Consider the following 22,024-nt stretch of genomic DNA (forward strand, 5'->3'; position numbering starts at 1 on the left):
TTAGTTCGGTTTACAAGTTCAGTAACCAGTACCATATATCCTTTTTATTTGGCAATAATTTTTGACTTTATACTCTTGTATATTTGCACCTCGATAGTTCAGCCGTAATTTTGTTCCGCAAGGGCTTTTACGCTACAAGTAGTTTTCGACATTTTGGAATTGTCACAGCACGGATAATCCATTGTATAGCCTGGCGCTTAACAATAGAGAAATGTATCTGTATTGTCGTTAGTGTAGTTGATGGTTTCTAACATTTATTAAGTAGGATTTAGTAGCTCAACATGTAATTATCACTCTACAAACTGATAAAGAAATTATGGTTACGTTAATGCTTTCACGCGTAAAGGGTAACTCACATGTATAAAATGGTTTAAAACAATTTGTTGTTGCTTTTTATGGCGTATATTCAACCTAGATTTTACTGGGCTCCTCATGAGTGTGTTAAGTGTTTGAGGCTTTGTGAACTAACAAAGTACCTGTTCTCCGCCGTGGGATTCGAAGGTACATTAGCCCTCATGAAGCTTTGCGCGAAATTCAAAAGCAAAAACAAACTTATACTTAATGTAGGTATTTATTGGAAAGAGATGCTTAAGTTCATATTCTTCATATGTGTGGTAGCGTTCTTTTTCGTATAGAAGTTCGTTTTCATATAGATTATTCTGAAAGTATTTTAGGGTTGCATGAATGAGTCTGTCAGTTAGTGGTTGTATATTAGCATATTTATGTGGGAAGGTTGATGATGTTGATTATAATACGATGAATGCCGATTTTAGGGTGAATTTTGCATTTTTTAAATAATTTTCTTTTTATTTTTGTGGGTTCAATATTTATCCATGCTAGACGTCGTATTATACGAGGTCTGTTCAAAAAATACGCGGACTGTTTGAATTGCGCGGCTCCAGTTGGTTCCAGGGGAATCCGCTTGGTGTCGCTAGGTTCGCACAGATCAGCAGATTACGACGCCATTTCTCGATTGCAGATATCTTCATTTGTGTATTAGCTACGCGGTTTTAAGTGAAGTGCGTTTTTCTCGTTTGGCGGATTTCAGAATGAATGACCTGAAGGAGCAACGACTTGCTGTGAAATTTTGTGTTAAACTTGGAAAATCTGCGACTGAAACTTTTGCTATGCTTAACACCGCTTACGGTGATGTTGGTATGAAGCGTACGGCATGTTTCAAGTGGCATGAACGTTTTAAGGATGGTCGACAGTCCATTGAAGATGATGAGCGTCCTGGACGTCCTTCCACGTCAACTGACGACCCACACGTCGACAAAATCATCACCCTGGTGCGGGCAAATCGACGTCTGACTGTTAGGGAGCTTGCTGAAAAGTGTGGAATATCAGTTGGATCTTGTTACGAAATTTTGACCGAAAATTTGAAGATGCACCGCGTTGCTGCGAAATTTGTGCTTCAGAACTCGTGAGTTTTTGGCGAAACACTCGATCACTGTTTTTCCCCAACCCCCATACTCACCTGACCTTGCTCCTTGCGATTTTTTCTTGTTCCCCAAACTCAAAAGACCATTGAAAGGAAGAAGATTTGAGACGATTCCCGAGATTAAGGCAAATGCGACGAAGGAGCTGGAGGACATTACAAAAGAAGCGTACCAGGACTGTTTCAACAAGTGGAAACACCGTTGGGATAAGTGTGTGCGTTGGGGAGGAGAGTACTTTGAAAGGGTCCCAGACCTGTAACTTTTAAATAAAGTACATTTTGTTTTATGACGTCAGTCCGCGTATTTTTTGAACAGCCCTCATATAATGGCTCTGACGTATTTAGTGTTATTTTTATGATGTTTCTCGCTGATGTTCCTTTGTTGTTATCTAATAACATTCTAGCGTAATTTACGCTTTTCCAAGCTCCGGCTGTTATTTCGTTTGCAAAATTTGTCCATGTTAATATAAAATCATATATATATCAGTCTTACTTTTGTAGATATGTCAATCTGGATAATATTTCAATCTAAATAAACTTCAAGTGAACGTCTACTAGTTTTGATTGATTTGGTGAATAGTACTACAAGAGTTTTGTAAACACATTAATTGTATTTTATATTTTTTAAAATATTAAAATATATTTAGCTGTGGTTGTATATTCGTAGCTACTAAAGAGGGTGTTGGTGAGCTCTTTCAACTTGCCAATGTCGTCTGGGAATTTCGAGGCGAGGTGAAGCCTGCATTAGGATCATCAAATAACATGTCGCTAATATACGTGATGAAAGGTATAGGACTAATACGTCTTCCTGGGAACACCAACTTCAGGAGTAAAATACTCTGAACAGGTACCCTCCATGTTTACGCTTTCTTTCTTCAGAAAGTTAGACAACCAGCGAATAATGCCGCGTGGTAATTCTATTTCCATCATTCTGAACCAGATACCATTGTGTCACGCAGTATTTAAAGCTTTCTCCATATCGAGAAAGCATGCGTCAGTGTATTTGTTTTATAAAAGTTGTCTGTTATTTTTTTGATTAGTCTAACTAGGAGGTTTGTGATAGCAGGAATAACATTGGAATTTCGAAGGGTGGGATAGGAAGACAAAATCTGATGTTATATTCGGAAAGAGCGAACCTCTGTAAATTTGTGGTATCTCATTGGTAGGGAAATTATGCCATACAAATAGTGACATTTCCCAGATACATTTTTAAAATATTAGGTGCCTGTTGTTGACTGTTGCAGTTAAGGATTTTTAGGAACTTGTGTGTCTCCACAGAAATATTCTCGGAATATTTTTCATTGGTAGAGAGTTAATAAAACTTGTCCACTGGGCAAGGAATAACGTAATTTCTACTCCCAGGTGTGGAGCAATATAGATTTCCTCCAATTGCATTTGAGTCTATACCATATATGTTAATTTTTCCCAAATGGTGAAAAAATATTTAAAAAAAAAAGTCCGACATGCTGTTGAAACCAATATCTGTGCCTTTTGTGTGGGTTGTTGTTGGATCATTGTTTATTATCATACACAATAACATTGGTTGTTTGATTGTTGTTGTTTTTTACAGAATTTTTTTATATCCCTTGCTGGTTTAGAGTATTATACAATGTAATGTAACTCGGTTGAGTAGCAGTGTGGAATTTACCGTATGACGCAATGATCACGAGATACAAAAGTGGTAATACACCTCAAAAACTTTGTGTCGAGTTCGTGCACAGAGAGGAGTGCAGCTGATGAAACATCTGCAGAGCAAACAACTCGTCGTGCTTAGCGTGCTTTGTGTGGGGGTAGCTGAATATAATCACGAAGTGACCAGAGTGATTGGGCATAATTAGATACATATATATGGATGTACAGGAACACATTTAACTAAATAATTAAGTTTAAATTGTGTTTATAAAACTAGTATTCGTGTATTAACTTTATATTCTTGGTTTCGTGAGAATTTCACTTTAATGTAGTGTAAGTGTATGTGGTATTAATGTTAGGTCATTAATCAATAAGAGACCAATAGGAGCCAGGAGTTTTCAATATTGTTAAGCCTCTTCGAGAAATATATATAAAAAAATCATACAAATATACAAAACGAATCAATATTGATTTTGTATTCTTCAAGTAAAGGCGAATATGTTAGCTCGGTTAATGAAGCCATGAAGGTACTCGTACATAGTGACCATGTAATGTTGATGCATGCTTAGTTTAGTTCAGTGTTAAGTATAATGTTTAAGAGGCATTGAAAAAAAATTATCTTAAAAGTCGTCGTAAACTGAAACTCGCTGCAGTGACGTAAGCCTAAGCATGAAATCTGATGAGAGCAGTTTAATTTGTGTGAACTAATTGTTTCACGTTCTTACGTAACAAAAGTCAAATTGATAAAAACATTAGATTTAATGATGTATATATATACATATTCGTAGCATTATGTACATTAAAAGCTAACGCGATATGTGTGCAAACATAATTTATTGCATAATATACTTTTCCAAATGAAAGTACATTGTGAACATCATTTGGCCCTTACATTAAACATTAACGTTGCGATTGTTTTTTGAAGTATATAAAAGTCAAATGGAGTGAGTTCAAGTTATCGAGGTTATTAAATGAAGATAATGTTTTTTAGAAGTTCTACCAATGAAGTCTGCCTTCTCCCATCCCTCCCCACACCATCTTATGCTACTAAAAACATCTTGGCTGTACGCTTGAGTGCAAGCATAAGAAAGTTTCGTAAGGAAAAACAGCTGGTGTTAAGAAAATAGATCTACTGTAATCAATATATGGAAACTGGGGTTGCGGGCAATAATAGCTCAAAATATAATATCTCTCTCAGTGTTCTTTCTTAATGGTTGCTGTTACATTTAGTGTGTGTTACAAAGTTTTTCCGTAACATCGCTGTTACGTTCATTGTGGTACTTAGCTCTCCTTTTAAATATTTTTGTTACATTCAGCATGCAACGTAGTTTTTCTTTTGAGGTTACTATTACATTCCTGCATGCCTAAGGAATTTAACTTTGTTTGAAGAATTTCATTTTTTTTTATTTTTTTTTTTTTGTAGTTGACTTTCCCAATCCAGAATGTATGGTCCATCCATATTTATTTAGTTACTACTAATGAAAGTGAACATATTGCAAGGATTAATTAACAAAACAATTCTTGGAAATACAACATTACATGACATAACGTAATATTTGAGATAATTTTCTTGGAGTGAATGTAGTTTTGTTTCTTTATTTGTATCCCTGAAAGCTTGTCACATTCATTGTATTGTGTAGTCCTTCCTTAAAGGTTGTTGTAAAATTCAATGTTACGTAGCTCTTCCTTAAAAATAGTTGTTGAATTGAGTACATTTGTTGTACAGCATAGTTTTTCCACAAATGTTACTTTCAGTGTATTTGTATAGTTCTTTAGATATTGCTTCAGGTTTTCCTTGGACTTTACAAGTAAATTAAAGATGTCAAATTAGTCTTGACCAAACCATTCATTTTTTCCTCTTACATTTTTATGTGGCTTTAAGACCAGTTTGACCTAATAAAAGATGGTTAAGAAATGTAACAGTAATAAATAATATAAAGAACAAATGGGAACGTTACTCCAATATATATTAAGAACTTTAAGTTTCATATAAAAGTTAAATATATGTGAAAAAAATCAGTTACTTTAAATTTTGAACAAAATATGTTCTGCCTGATGATAAACAATTTTGCATACCGTACCAACACTCTCATTAAGCTGGGAAAATTATGTTGGTATAACTCACATTATTGTGCATATGTGTTACATATATTGGCGACTTGTTAACTTTTCTAATCTGACACAATTAAGTGCTCATCACTGACTCAGTGCAGCTTTCATCAGCTTAAAAGCACAATGTGTTATTGCATATAGACAGATTTATAAAAACTGTGATATTATGAGATATGTTATTTATCAGACTGCATATAAGGAACACAGTCATTTTATAATATTTGCAAATGATTAGAGAATCTGTTAAAATGATTAACACTTTACATAGTTTGTGTGAAAAAAAGAATTCACAACAACAGTCTTCCAACCAGGGGTGTTCATAGAGATAGTTTGCTTAATGTGCTGAAGTCATGGTTTGTTACTCTGTAGCCAAATATTATTTGAGATACATTGTACTATGAGCATTTGTATAACATCTTAAACTATTGTTGTTCTTATGAGTTGTTTCTTGTTGTATACTGATTTGGTTCATGTATCAATCAGGTTAAATGGTGTCAGTGTATTACTTATGAACAGTTATAGCTTGAAGCTGTAAGACTAAAACAATTATAGAGAAAAATCAATTCATATTAACTGGTAAATATATAAATAAGTCTTAGATAAATTTTGAAAGTGACTGAAAAATTAGTTGTTTAAAACAGCTGCACTCACCATTGTTGTTGGGCTTAAAAAACAAAATGGTCAGTTTCCCATGAAATTAAGTAATGGAAATGATAGGCAGTTTTATCCAATTTTTTTGTAATGATGGCTGAAATTTAAGTAGAAATTATACTTAAAAGGTGTGAAAATTTTCTCTAAATATTTTAATACTAATTTGTTCTGTTGACAAGTATCTGTATGCCTGTTATTTGTCCCCTGAGAGGTTGACTCCTGTACCTGGTGGGGGGACCTCCCAGAGAAGGTTTTATATTTTCAGTTTACCTCTTCTGGGATCTAAACATCCATCCACATGTTTGCCGTGCAAGGTGACCTCTGAAGGGGAGGAGAGGATCCTGGTGGTTGAGATGTCCAACTCCAACACACCACTTTGGCGTTGAATCCCAGGATCCTCCAAACAAAATTTTAAATAAAATATTGAAAAAAACATTCAGTAAGTAAATGACCACGTCTTGGCATTTCTGAGCAGCAATCTTCAACACCTGTACCACCTGTTGTACCTTATTTTCTTATCCTACATTCTCTTTCAGAGAAACCTTTAGGGCAAATGTCCCCCTTTTTTATTCAGAAGGGACTTGAGTGACTTGCTGGCTCTCCAAGGTCAGTGAAGAAGCTTTGATCTGGTGACATATTGGTGGAAACATCCACATCTCAACACAGTGAACTGCTCTTGCATTCAAAGGCAATTGGGGATATACCTATTGAGGTTACACCTCATGCTACTTTGAATTCATCATGAGGAGTTATTGTTGAGAGGGATTTGAAGAACATCCATTAGTCAGATATTCTCACTGGTTTCTCCACTCAAGGATTTTCTGCAGTAAGGCGTGTCTGCACTCACAAAGATGGAGTTACATTGCCGACCAATATTATCTTGTTCTGACATTTACATCACCATGTGCACCTGCCACCATAAAGGCAGGTTATCTTTATTGCAGGATCTGGCCATACATACCAAACCCTCTCCGATGTTTCCAGTGTCAGCAGTTCGGTCACTCAAAGATGTCATGTCATGGTGGGACAATGATATGTGCTCATTGTGATGGCAAGGATCATGATGCCTATGAGTTTGAAACAAACTGACATTGTATCAATTGCAATAGCTCTCACCCATCCTACTTTTGTTTTTGCTCTAAATGGTTGGAAGGAAAAGAGGTGCGGCATTTGAAAAGGATTCATAACATTACTTTTCCTGAGGCTCAAATTGCTATCCACCACTTCATCTCGGACGTATGCTGCTGCACTTCATTCCATAACTATAGTTGGAGTGCAGACAGATCTCTCTCTGCCTCCAAGAAAATCATTCTCAAAACAAATGAAAAGCCTTTTGACCTCCATGGTTAAAAAAGTTGATGAATCAACTTCTATACCCATCTCTTTGGAGAGGGAACCAAAACCTTACATACATTCCAACAAACCTCCAAATCCACATCCTTTGGTTCTGCATACAGGTATTTTTCAATATATCTTCTTCTCCCACCTCAAGATGCAAAACAATCATTTGTTCGCATCTTCAGTCACTGGAATTCCCTTCGAACAGCCCAATTGCTCCAGGGCAGGATCCATGGAGGTTGATAGACCTCTCTTGATAGAGGACAGTAAGGAAAAAGATGTCATAAACAGAAGGGTCTTCCAGCCAATTTGCCTACACATCATACAAAATGGCCACCTAGATACAATGGAACTGTCGAGGTTTACGTTCTAATCTGGATGACATCAAAACACTGATTGCTTCTGACCATCCTGTATGTCTTTTCTTACAGGAAATGTTTCTGAGATCTGCTGATACAGTCACCTTTTGGCAGTTTACTTTATACAGAAATGACAGACTGTGTGATGGATGAGTGCATGGAAGGAAGGCACTGTTGGTTAATCAGTATGTTCCTATCTTGTCTTTGTCACTCAATCACTCAACACACCCTTGGAGGCTGTAGCCATCCGTGTTTCCTTGGGTTGTACCATCACTGTTTGTTTTCTCTACCTGTCACCTGGAGAGACATATCAATCAGACCTTGATGCTCTCATTGAACAGTTGTTATCTCCCTTTTTAATCCTAGGGGACTTTAATGGACATCATCCCCTATAAGGAAGTGCCAATATTGATAGGAGGGGTTGCTCCATAGAGCACATGCTCTCTGATCACAACCTTTTTCTTTTAAATACTGGTTCTTCTATTTATTTTCATGCACCTAGTCAATCCTTTACTGCTATTAATCTCTCAGTTTGCTCCCCTTCATTATTCTCCTATTTTTCATGGAGGGTTGACAATAATCCATGAGGCAGTGATCATTTTTTTATAATTTTGAGAGAGACTGGTCATAGTCGATGCCACCCAACCAGCTTGCCCCAGTGGAAGATGGATCAGGCAGACTGTCCCATTTTCACTGCTCTCGTAGAACTTGATCCTGCCATCCTCTGTCAGCCATCAATAGACGACTGTGTGGCAGCTGTAACTGACTGTATTATAGGAGCAGCTGCTCAATGTATTCCTAAAACATCAACACGTTTTCCACTATATCCTTGTCCATAGTGGACTCCTGCCTGTCACATGGCACGAAAGGCTAAAAAACGGGCCTGAGATACTTTCCATAGATATCCCACACTCAAACCGCATCACTTTCCAGTGAGCCCATGCACATGCTCAGTGGGTAAGACATCAAAGCCAGAAGGAATCTTGGATTAAGTTCACAACTGGTATATCTTTTACCACCAGTTCCAAAGTCATAAGGGATAAGATGCGAAAGGTCAGTGGGCAATATAATTCTTTCCCCCTCTTGATCTTGCTCTCTGATGACCAGGAAGCAACTGATACGCAGAGCATTGCCGATACTTTAGGTGAAAGGTTTTGCTGGGTATTTAGCACTTTTGTTTCTTCTTCCACCTTCTTAGCCATCAAGACTCGGGCAGAGTGATAACCATTTCCTTTTGAGTTGATTGTCTTGATGACTATTATTGTCCCTTTACACTGGTGCAAATGAAACTGGCCCTTCGTCAGTCTGGCAGTATATCGGTTGGACCAGAAGATGTACACTATGACATGCTTTGCTATCTATCTCCTGCTTCTCTTGCTATTCTTCTAATTGTTTTTAACCAGATCTGGCAGGAGAATGTTTTCCTGATGCCTTATGCAAGGCTGTTGTCCTACCTTTCTCTAAGTGTGGGAAGGATCCCAAGATTCTTTCAAACTACTGTCCAGTTGCTTTGACGAGCTGTCTCTGTAAGACCTCAGAGAGGATGGCTTATGCTTGTCTTGTTTTGTTCCTTGATTCAAACAAACTCCTCTTGCCCATGCAGTGTGGGTTCTGACAACAGCTCTCCACCATGGACCACCTGATTCGACTTGAAACATCAATAAGAGAAGCTATTCTCAAATTACAACATCTTGTATCAGTATTATTTGACATTGAGAACGCTTATGACAACATGGAAGTATGGCATTTTGCGAGACCTCCATATATATGGGTTACGTGGCCATTTGTCCATTTTCATTAAAAATTTTTTAATGGACAGGATATTCTAAGTTTGCGTGGGTTTGACACTTTCCCGTTCTTTTCTATAGGAACTTGGAGTCCTCCATAGCTGTGCTTTGAGTGTCACACTTTTCAGTGTAAAAATGAATGCCATCACTGAACAACTTCCTCTGTCTGTTGCAAACGGGCTCTATGTCGATGGCTTTCACATCTGGTGTCAGTTGTTGAAAATGAGGTATATTGAGCAGCAACTACAGACTGAGTGGACCACAGCAAACATCTTTAATTTCTCTCTCTCTAAAACTGTTTGCATGCACTTTTGCCTCCAATGGGGTATTCATCCTGATCCTGAACTCTATAATGGTGAAGTTGTGCTGCCTGTGGTCCCTGAGACAAAATATTTGGGGCTTATCTTTGACTGTAAGCTGACTTTTATCCCACACGTTGAGCAGCCACGGGTCAAAAGTACAAGAGCATTGAACATTCTTCGTGTTCTCTCTACCACCACTTGGGGAGCAGATCGAAGTTCTATGCTAAAGATATATCATGCTCTTATTTGATCGAAACTCGACTATGGATCACTGGTCTGTGGCTCAGACCTTTTGTCTTAAAGATGCTGGACCTCATTCATCATCAAGGATTTTGGCTCTTCACTGGGGCTTTCCACACTTCTCCAGTTCAGACCTTATACATAGCCTTATGAACCTTCTTTGCACCTCTGCTGTTTGTAACTGTTTTTACTATATGCTTTGAAACTTTGTTCCTTATCAAAGCATCCCATCTGCGGTTGTGTTTTCCTTCTTTGGTGGGCCATACTTTTTCAGAACAGATGATCTGCCATTGCTCCTTTTGGCCTTTGTATTCAGGCGAAGGTGGACGAAGTAGGGTCTGTCCTTAGATAACATTGCAGTATGCACTGGTCAGCCCATCCCACCATGGCTTCTTACAGTCCCCAATTGTGACCTGTCTTTAAGTCATCTTCTGTGTTTACTGCTGAATTGTATGCCATTTCTCTTGCCCTGGATTACGTAGAAGTTAAGCAGTACTCCAACTGCACTATTTATACTGACTCACTTAGTTCTCTACTGGCCCTGGAATTTCTTCACGTTCGTTCACACCCTGTTCTCACCAATATTCAAAAGGACTGGCCATTTCTCTTTAACATCTACTTTTAATCAGTTTTTATGGATACTGGGCCACGTTGGTATTCGTGGAAATGAGCTTGCCAACACCGCAGCTAAATCTATCTGCTCTGGCACTATCACTGCAGTGCCTGTTCCATACAATGACTGCGGTCCTGTATTCAAGGCTTGGCTCCATGCCAGCTGACAGTTGACTTGGAGTGAGCAATGTGAGAACAAGCTTTACCAATTAAAACCTTGTGTTGGACTTCGGCCATCTTGCTTTTGTGAGGATCGGAAGGAGGAAGTTCTAACTAGTCTATGCATTGGTCACAGTTTTTTAACTCATCGTTTTCTTTTGTTCGGAACTGATGCATCAGTGTGTTGTCTGTGTAACACTCGGATCACAATAAGCCACATTTTATTTTCTTGCTCTTGTTACGACTTGCAAATGCAAAAACGCAAAGGAACATGGCAGTGGTTTAGTTTATAAAGTGGGGTGATCAGGAACGTTCTGGTTCCTCTACGTCCCCTCACATGAGATGTATTTTACTGTATTTGAAACTTTACCTGTATTTAATTTTTAAGTTTTACTTTTTTGAGGTATGAATTGCAATGGGACATTATAAGATTGTCAGGTGAGAGAGAGTGAAACAAAGGCAGCACTGATCTTTAAGTACTTTGACACTAGAACTTTTCTCTTGATTGGTTGGCATGTCTTTGGTCAAAAGAAACTGGGAATTATGAATGTCTAGATAAGCAAGGTTAATGTTCCCAGAAGAATGTAGCAGCTGTTTGCTACACTGTCTAATGGTGCTACAGAGTAGATAAAACCAAGTTAACTATAAATTTTGTATGGTTCTATGTGCCCTGAATGTTTTATTTAAACAACACAATACACACACATATGTGAATAGTGAATAGTTAGATAGAATAAGTAAAGAAAGAAAATAAAGAAAGAAAGTTAGAGTGGTGTATCTAAAGTAAGAGGTTAAAGAGCATGCAAAAACTATCCTCAAGACAGAATACACAATTTACACACTTGCTCATTGTAATGGTTTCATCTTAACAACAGTTTTGGGAATTACTGATGCCAAGTTCAAAACTGAACAAAGATATTTCTACCAATGCCATTACAACTCTCAACGACTGTACCATTTTTACATGTTCTGTCTCGAGGTTTGTCCATGATGTTAGTGTTATTGGTGATGGTGATGCTGTCCACCTTGGTAAAGTTTTTAGTTTTTTAAAGACTATTAATCTTTTTAATGTCATTTAAGCTTTTTTAATTTATACATTAACCTTTTTTTAATGTGGTTCTCTTATAAGAATCAGTCTCTATAATTCAATTTGAAATTAGAAAATGGCCATAACATTAAATAACTCAATGCCATGGCTGGAAAGGCCAACTTTAGGTGACTGACACTGCTATTTGAACTATCCTTTAGTCATCTTGGTGTATTATTATAATTTTGCTACACGTCTTTTAAAACTTTTTTGTTACTTTTCTTTTTGAAAATGGCCATAATGTCAATTAACTCAGAACCACGACTTGAAATGCTAACTTCTGCTTACTGACTGTGGTGCTTGTACTTAACTGTTAGTCTTTTTGGCGGGTTATGATAATTACCATTATGCTACAGTAAGACCTTTATGACTTCTCTTACTGTAGTTTCTCTCTTTATGTTATAGACCAGATGTCATCATTGGTTTTATGCTATTTATGGTTTTAAACTCTGTTTTGTTTTACCTTAATTTCCATTTATGAATTTTATTACATTTACTTTTACTTTTGTACTGGATGTTTGGCACAGATAGCCTAGCTGCTTTGTGCCATAAAACACTAAATCAACCAACTAAGCCAACTAGAACCATGCTGTGTTAACTGTAGTGGTCCACACCCCTCTTACTCTATTTCTTGCCTTAAATGGGTGGAGGAGAAAGAAGTAAATGCTTGAATACTATGAATAATAATATCTCCTACCCAGAGGTTTGGAAATTATCCCCAACTCCATCTTCGACATATAATGCTGCACTTCATTCCACTGCCACAATGGGAGTGCAGACAAATCTCTCCGTGATTCCAGCAGAGTCAGTTGCAAAACGTCTGAAGAATCTTTTGTCCTCGGTGATAAAAAGAGTTAACAAATCTATGTCTACTTCTATCTGTCCCTGCCACTCCTTCCAGTGACTGCCAAGTTCCACATCCTTTGGCTTTGGGTATTTCTTCAGGTCCATCCTCTTCTTCAGCCCTGAGTAGTAAAACAACCATTTGTTTATACCCTCAGTCACTGTGATCTTTGTCTACAGACAGAGACCTGTCTACTCGTCCCAGGACAGGATCCAAGGATGTCAATAGACCTTCATCCAATAAAGAAAAGAAAGTGGTGAAAACCAGAAGGGCTTTCTGCCACATTTTCCTTTGCATAAATGAAAATTACCACTCTGATCTCATGGAACTGTTGGGCTTTTCATTCAAATACAGATGATATTAAGGATTTGATTGATTCTTACCATCCTGTGTGTCTCTCCTTACAGGAAACATTTCTGAAACTGCCAATATACTCGCATTTCAGTAGTTTTCTTTGTACAGAAATGACAAGTTGTGTGATGCAAGAGTGTATGGTTGGGTGGCACTGCTGGTTGATCAGTATGTGCCCATCCTGTCTTTGCCATGTGATACACCCTTGGAGGCTGTAATCATCCATGCTTCCTTGGGTCACCATCAATATTTTTTTCTTTACCTGGCTACTGAAGAGACCTATGATCATTCAGACCTTGATGCCCTCATTGAGCAATTACTGTCTTCATTTTTAATGATTCCATTGGACACAATCCCTTTTGGGGTGGTGCTGATAATGATGGGAGGGTTCATTTCACAGAGCATATTCTATTGCATCACAACTTCTCTCTCTTCAATACTGGTTCTTATACTTATTTTCATGCACCTTTTTAGTCAGTTACTGCTATTGATTTTTCTGTCTGCTCCCCTTTACTTTTCTCCTACATTTCCTGGAAGGTTGACAGTAATCCATGGGGCAATAATCATTTTCCTATCATTTTGAGAAAGACTAGCTGCAGTCGATGCCACCTGACCCATGTACCTCAATGGAAGTTGGACCAATCTAACTAACCCTCTTTCATTGCTCTCTCAGAACTTGGTCCTGCCATCATCTGCAAGCCATTGATAGCATACTGCGTGGCAGCAGTGACTGACTGTATTATCCAGGCATCTGTTCAGTGTACTTGTAAAATCTCAACACATTTCCCACAGTATTCTCATTTTTTGTGAGATCCTGCCTGCCACATGGCAAGGAAAGCTCAAAAATTGGGTTGGCATATCTTTTGTAGGCATCCCACACTTTTAAACCAGATTACAATTCAGCAGGCCTGTGCACACTCAGCAAGTTGGGCACCAAAGCCAGAAGGAATCTTGGATTGAATACTCCTCTAGCATCTCTTCTACCACAAGTTCTGAAGTCATATGGGACGAGACTTGAAAGGTTAGTGGACAGTGTATTGTGCCCTCTTTTCAATCTTGCTCTCTGATGGCCAGGTAGTCTCCGATGCCCAGAGCAATGCCAATACTCTCATGAACCTCCTCAATACCTTCAACATTTGCAACTGTCTTTACTGTGTGAATCAAAACTTCAAAGGCTTTTCTCATGCATCTTGCTCTTCTGCTTCATTTTCCACCTTAGCCATCAAGACACAGGCAGAGCTATTGTCTCTATGACTGCAGTTTCCCCATTATGCTGGTGGAGCTCAAGCTTGATTTTTATCAGCCTGGCAGTACATTAATTGGAGCTGACGATATTCATTATGAGATTCTTTGCAATCTCTCTACTGCCTCTCTTGCTATTCTTCTTGTTGTTTTTAACCAGATATGCAGAAGAATGTTTTTTCTGATGCTTGATGCTATGCTATTGTACTTCCTTTTCCTAAGCCTGGGAAGGATCCAAGATTCCTTTTAAACTATCATCCTGTTGCTTTGAAGAGCTGTCTCTCTAAGATTTTAGAGAGGATGGTTAATGCTTGTCTTGTTAGGTTTCTTGAATCAAACAACCTTGCTTTGGGCTGTATCCCTCTCCTTTGATAATTGCTCTGTTCTTCTGGATATCTGGCAGCAGCTGTGTGGTGAGTACTTGCAGATAAACCCATAACCTTCAGTTTATGCAAATTTCAACAATGAATGAACTGAGCAAATCAGTCCTTACTCATCATGAAGGGCTCTTGGAACAAACAAATTTTGAAAGTTTTGCTTAGATACTAGTACAGCTAAGATTCATTTTTTTCTGGTTTTGATTTTCAGTGCAAAACCCCAGCATCTTCTCTTTTCACCAGCACTAGATTCCATACTTTAGCAATCACTTTTGTCAGTGATGGTGTTGAATGCATCACTGAACTATTAATTTTATCAGCATTCTTCTTAATGGCATATAGTTGGCTTACCAAGGTTGTCAGCATGATCAAGGTACTGAGCAGCCTTCACCAGCTTGTACATGCTTTAGAATTTCTCATTTTAATTTTAGCATCACTACAGTCCTCTTTTGTTTCATGGGTAAATTAGAGCTTAGAGATTGGAGATGAACTTGTAGCATGTTTGGAAGCCATTTCTATAAAATGTACAGGAATGTAAGTTACACAGTCCACAAAATACACAGAAGAAACACAGTTTCACATAAAACAAAATAGTGTTATATGTTCTTGCATATAATGAATTTATGACAGAAATATAGTCTTCAGATAAGGGTGAACTTGAATATGTTAAACAAGTGTATAATGAGGGCTCCCAGTATTCATTAGCGAACAGAATAAATTGGTTTGAAAGTTTATTCTCCACATGTTTCATGATTTATTTATAGTTATATGTAAAATAAATAGTTTGAATTGATATTTATAATTATTCTTCTGTGACTTTCAGGAAGTGGTATTAGCCTTGGAAAAATTTTTCAACGGTTTCCAGGAAAAGATTGGGAAGATGCACCATTTATAGATGGGATAGAACTGGTGCGTATCTGTCAGTATATGTGATGTAGAACATCAACATAAAGACTACATTGATTCCTGAAAAAATTTGCTTATGTGTAAAGTTTTATGTACAGTTACATCATGTGATATTGTATAATTCTCAGGTTAGGTTTTGTAAGATACAATTTGTAGACAGTTATAAATTTAGTTTAAATAAAATGTTTTATCAGTTGTGTAAATACTTCTGATCAGTGATAAATTGCAGATCAAATAAATTAGGATGCAAATTAACAAAGTAGAAAAGCAGGCACCTGCTGTTAATCATTTAATTAAGAATTGTAATTTATGAGAAAATGCCACACTAATTTCTTTAATATTTCATTTTATTGTGATGATTATTGAATTTTGTATTCTTACCCATGTATAAATGATTTGATAAGAGAGTTACACTGAAAGTGCTTAAGTTTTTTTCTATGTGATGTTTTGATTTCTTGTTTCAAGAATAGGTTTTTAGTTTGATATTTTATCTCCTGTATTTTGTATTAAACAAAATATGTAAAAATGTTGTAACAGTTGGTGATAACTATTTACAAATACTAGTATTTGATACTGTGGGTATATGGTTTGTTATATTACAAAAACTTGAGTAAGTTGTATTAAAATAATTTTGGATATGCAATTCAGCAAGCCAGATGACATTGACAATCTGTTTAAAGTCATGATGTGACAGAGTGTACCAGAACTACATTTTAACATTGCATACCACTAAACATTAATTGCATTTGGGAAGGGTATGTAACAATTATCCTTGATGAGAAATATTCATCCACTTGGATTGTACAGATGTGTTCAAATAAGGGATTTAGAATAATCATGATGGGGATACCCTTTATTCATTATAGCATTGAGAAACAAAGGATCATTCAGAAAGATACCTGCAAAAATGTTGTATCTTAGTTGTGGTAAGTAAAATATAGTATACTGTAACAGGTAAAATTCCATGACTATAAAAGACATTGGCAAAATCCATCCATGTGTGCTATTATCTGAGACATAACATAATAAAGAAATTAGTCTAGAAATGAGGCTAATAGTGTATAAGTTTACCAAGATAAGGCTTGTAGTTATACCTCCCATTCAAATGTAATATCTATAACAGCTGGAGAATGAAATTGTTATTCATGCTGTTCCATATGAAGATATAGCAATTAAGTCACTAGATGCAGTGACCATGAATTTATGTGCAGTTGGACTGTTGAAGTGGACATTAGAAAATTATTGTTCTTATACACTTGATTGATCATAGACAACCATGGGAGGATGTCACATCCTCCCAACAAAGATTATTACAATGAAAAGTATACTGCAGGGTTTTGAAGATGAATGGTATTTAGGTAAAGCATGACCAGATATGGTAATATAAAAGTAATGACAAGGTAAGGCTCCAAACTATATAATGTACTCAATGTAATATAACTTGTATCTAGCAGTAGTTTTATTAATGGATATGTCATTGACAAGTCATATCTGTATTCACAGGTGTCCATTTGCTGCCCTAAGAAAATGAGAAACATAATTCTTTGTTCAGTGATGTCGAGAAAACCCATTTGTAGAGAAATATATATGTAAAAATGGCTAGTTTGGGTTGAGAAAATATTTTACGTAGAGGAGGAAACAATGTTTCGATCTTCTTCGGTCATCGTCAGGTTCACAAAGAAAGAAAGGTAACTGACCGGAAGCTGACCACATGTTACCCAGCCCTTTTCAAACATGTGGTCAGCTTCCGGTCAGTTACCTCTTTCTCTCTTTGTGAACCTGATGATGATCGAAGAAGGTCGAAACGTTGTTCGCTCCTCACGTAAAATATTTTCTCAACCCAAACGAGCCATTTTTACATGTATATAATTCTTTGTTCATTTAGCATATATGTATGAATATTTTATTCACTTCACAGTTTCACACTTTTTCATGGTGAGCTTTGTGGGTGCTCATGTTGTACTGTAATATTAATGAATAAAATCTAATTAGAGCTAAAAGCAATAGGCTATGATATAGAAATTTAGTTGCAGTGTTCTCTCAGAAGTTTTCTTTTGTCAGTTTCATTGGAAAAAATATTAAAGGAAAACAAAATCTTTGTTTTGTGTTCATAAAATTATAAACATCAAATTTTATAAATTGTCTACATTTTTCAGATAAGATCCAGTTAGTTCAAAATGCTATGGGAAATTTTGGAAGATTTTGGGACGTACTTCAATAATTGGGATTTACTTATGGTTCATTAACTCCTTAGACCTAAGTAGATACTGGTTGCATCTGACCAAAAATCCTGATTAATTCATTGGACAATGATAGTGTCTGATAACATTTATGTCTCTCTGGCTAAAAAAAGTAATCCAAACAGTGTTGTCATCCACAAAATTAAGAAAACTGAAGTTTCTTAAGGTGTAGTGATAATTAAGAAATAAATAATTCAGGCAGAATGTACAAAATATTACTGGTTTAAAGTAAGTTTAAGTTATTTGAAAGCTTAGTTGTGCTCAGTGAAGATAAATTGTGTGTATAATGAGAAAATGTTTTCAAATATTTGTAATGTAAATTATTTCTCTTGATTTTATATAGCATAAAACAATGTTCAATCTGGCTGTATACATTCTAAAATTGATAAACTGATGCATTAGATTATTTCTTGTTGCTATTTAATTTTTGATGATCATGAGTACTGGTGCAAAAAGTGTGTTGTTTTTAGTTCTGTCAGCCACAAGGATGGAGTCTCTCAACTGCTCACAAACAACCCACCTTTTTTGTTTCTGTTTTGACCGACATCGATGCCAACCGTCATTACTGTGCATGTCTTTCCTTCAACGAACCAGTGGCCATAACTCCCACCAAACCACCAGACGAAGAAGGCGAAGAAGAAAGTTCAGATACTTCAAGTGTTCGACATCATTCCATCATGTATGCTCCAAAATGTTTGGTTTTCATCTCCAGCTTAGACTATATTGCTACTTTCAAGGTGTGTTATTATCTCTGCAGTATTGCATATAACACAGCACTTTCACTTGAATGCCTCGCTATGTGATTGTTTGTTTAAAATATTTGCATAGTGAAGTTATGTGACAAGTTCACAGGTAATTTAAATTGGGTGGCATTTTGGGTCACATTCGTGTTTCTTCTTAAGGTCACTGTGAGCTGACTTGAAGGAGTAGCATGAGAGGAATAAAAAATGTCTAACTTAACTTGGTTGGCAAATTGTCCCAACTGCTTTGCTTTATACTTTTTACCATATTATGTTTGCATGTAATATTTGTAAATCGTTATTGCTTGTTTTATGGTTACATTTTAAGTGATTTGTTTTGCTAAGAAAATCAAGTAAAAATACTTCACTGTTTTTACTAGTGAGTAATAAGTTTGAATATAAAATGTCAAGTAAAAATTTTAAATACAAATAGTATCATAATTTAGAATTGTTTTTTCAAGTCTTTACACTAGGTAAGGGAAAATGTTCTGCATTATTCCACCAACTGCTAACATTAAAAATAAAAATTATGATGTTAAAGTTATAGAAATAGGACACTTATTTCTGACACTACACCTTACCTCTTCTCACATAATAGCTTTTCTCAATTAATGCTGCTCTCTATATGTTCAATTTTTCTACTTGTCTTAATACTTCCAATTACCTCCATGTGCTTATTGTTGTACAGCTGCAGTGATGCACACTCCTGGTGCAGCTTTTTGCCTGCTGTATTATAGTCTAACCTCACTTCTCAACTTGGCATTCAAATTATTTGATATTTTTCATCACACATTAGTTTTCAATTTTTTTTTTACTTTAGTTCTTGAACTTTTCAACTTCAATAATGTAAAGAGTTGAATTTCTTTTGTGAATTTTCTTTCCTCTTTTGACAACTCATTTTTTGCCAAGATTTTTTTTCTTTTTGGTAAACTTATCCACTTCATATTTAGTGATGAATTTGCAGTTTATTGTCACAACAACTTCAAGTGTTACCACTGTATGGTTCATCCACCTGTTACTGTGACCATGGTTATGACTATCTGCAAAGGTTTTTGCTCTCATCTGTAAGAAAATGGAGTTGTGCATGAAGGCTGAGGGCTCTCTTTACCTTCAGCCAGATCTTTACTACCCTGGAGATACTGGACAGGGTGATGAAGACATGAACAGCCTTTTCTCTCATCTTTCCTTTCAGTTGCAGTTAAGGCAACCTTCCTCAGGTTTTCTGGACTTGGTAAAAGAGGTTTGTTATGCCATATGACCCTTTCTCTTCACTGTTTCATGACACAGCTTTTTCTGATTTTTGTTTTGTTTTTGCTTTTTATTCCAATACCAGAGTTTATGGTGAGCATTTTGCTGACCATTTATGTTTGGGGATTAGCATGCTGCATTTCCCTCACTCTTCTGAGGATCATGGGAAGGCCTGCCAGTTGGCTTTGAATCCTTTTTATGGATTCTAAACAGTTATATTCTTTACTTTCATTTTGGGGTTTGGACTGTTATACCTCAGTTCATTTCTCCCAGTCCAAGTTCTTCTGCCTTCATTTAATCGTAGCTTCCGTCCTTTGCTATCTCTCTTCTGTTCACTTTGTCTGAGGCTATTCATTGTTACTTATGCGGGATTTTTGGGGGATGGCTGTTCTTTATTATTGTCCATGTTGGCACATTTATCTTTCCTCACTTTGTCCTTTTTATGCATGGGCTGGCATGACCATTTGGGTAAGGCACTCTACTCCTGATCTGAGGGTTGTGGGTTTGAATCCCTGTCACACCAAACATGCTCACCCTTTTATCTGTGAGGGAATTATGATGTGACAGTCAATCCTACTATTCATTGGTAAAAGAGTGGCCCAAGAATTGGCAGTGGGTGGTGATGACTAGCTGCCTTCCCTATAGTCTAACACTGCAAAATTAGGGGTGGCTGGCACAGATAACCCTCGTATAGCTTTGCACAAAATTAAAAAAAAAACAATCGTGCCATTTATAGAGAAAGTACTCATGAAAATAAATGTCCCAATGAAATTGTTTATACTTTCCCAGAAAGCAGTGGCAAATTATCTAGAAATCCATACTCAAGAAAATACCACCAGGTTCCAAGTAGTCACATGATAGTACATATATGAATGCTACTTTTCCCTAATGGAATTAATACAGACCTACATCATCGACATGACACATGCTCAACCATGTTTCGTATGGCTGAGTTACTTTGAATTAAAAGTTGTAACATTTTCACTTTATCGAATCATTTGAGTTTTAGTCGACTCAGAATCAAGTGTTTTGGCTATATATTCACTGAAAATTACCAGTTTTTGTTTGGTATTGTTAGTGGTAAATAAAACTCAAATTACAGCACAATCAATTGGCAGTGAAAGTGTAACTAAGTAAATTATCACAGTTTTGTTTTTAGTATAAAACTACAACTTGTGAGCCTAATAATGGCAGTTACCTAGATAAGACATCCCAGTCAAATTTATTAATTTTATGTTAGTTTCTTTGTAAGGAATGCAATGATCACAGTCTATCAATGTGATATAACTATGTTTAAGAACATGTAATGGTATGGTGTTAGTGTATGTGCAAAAGAAAGTTATTTTAAGCCTTTGAAGTTCAGGAAGTTCATGCGTTAAAACTGTGTGGCTTTAACTGCTCTTTTACTGGCATTATACTTTTATAGGTATGGTCTGTTATTGCACTCTTGATGCATTAGTCTCTTTTCCAGGGGTATCACCGAGTCCTTGGAGTCTTGTGGGGAGTTGGCCTGTTTCTATTCTTTCTTCTCCCACTTGGCTTTGCTTGTCTTAATCCTCCCCTGCTTCTGTACCTGTATCCTATTCCTTCTGTTCAACCCATTTTCTGTTCCTTTTGCTCGGGCTTCAGGGGCAAATTGTTGTAGCATTCATTGCTGACCTGTCTGCTGTCATTGATATCAGTGATTATCTGATAGAGGTCAGGGTTTACAATTTTCATCATGTATAGAGAACCTTTATTACAGATCCTTGAGTTCTACAAGTTTATCAGAAGGTCTTTCCCTTCTTTTTCATGTTCCTTCTCTCTTATTTTCTTTTCCAGTTTCCTTCCCTCTTTCTTGATTTTATATCCAGCCTGTATTTTTCTGAGGTGGTTCTGAACCTTCTTTCCAAATGTGCTATAGAACGTGTGGCTTAATCTCATTGAGGGCTCTATTCCTTGTTATTTGTTGTTCATAAAACAACTGTGAATGGGTGGCTGATTATTGACTTTTTCCATATGAACTATTCTACAAGCTTTTTTTTTTTATTCAACTTGGTGTTGTTCCTATATCTCCAGTGGGTGTTTACTCCATGTCTGTGAATGATAAAGTTCGACATGTCTGATGTGTACCTCTTTTTCCCAAAAATTCCATTGGTTCTTTTCTTTGCCCATGAGGACTGGGTCCACCAATTCTTAGCCTTTGAAATCAGGCTAGCCTTAGCACCTTGTTTTTTGTTGGGTGGTCAAGGATCATGTCAAATGGCTTTATTCTTAAGGGCTTCATTTCCATCATTACATGGACTATCAGCTAATTCAAACTTTGTTTTTAGCAGTTTCTTCCTGCCACACTCACTTTCTTCACAGAGAAGCTGTATGG

General features: G+C 36.7%; 1 protein-coding gene across 2 annotated transcripts in view; it reads left to right on the forward strand.

Annotated features, from left to right (window-relative positions):
* Nucleotides 1–22,024, forward strand: part of LOC143244837 (myotubularin-related protein 13-like) — a 136,418-nt gene that overhangs the window by 18,890 nt on the left and 95,504 nt on the right. Inside the window, exons 1-3 of one of the 2 annotated variants that reach the window (XM_076490243.1) lie at nt 2,251–2,285; nt 15,355–15,440; nt 18,148–18,414. In XM_076490243.1, coding sequence (XP_076346358.1) covers nt 18,355–18,414 — 60 coding nt within the window. In that variant the 5' untranslated portion in view covers nt 2,251–2,285; nt 15,355–15,440; nt 18,148–18,354. Of the gene's footprint in view, nt 1–2,250; nt 2,286–15,354; nt 15,441–18,147; nt 18,415–22,024 lie in introns of those variants that run through there. The other variant, XM_076490234.1, reaches the window with a different exon arrangement.

This window comes from Tachypleus tridentatus, chromosome 1, assembly GCF_004210375.1.
Source record: "Tachypleus tridentatus isolate NWPU-2018 chromosome 1, ASM421037v1, whole genome shotgun sequence".
Taxonomy (NCBI): Eukaryota; Metazoa; Arthropoda; class Merostomata; order Xiphosura; family Limulidae; genus Tachypleus; species Tachypleus tridentatus.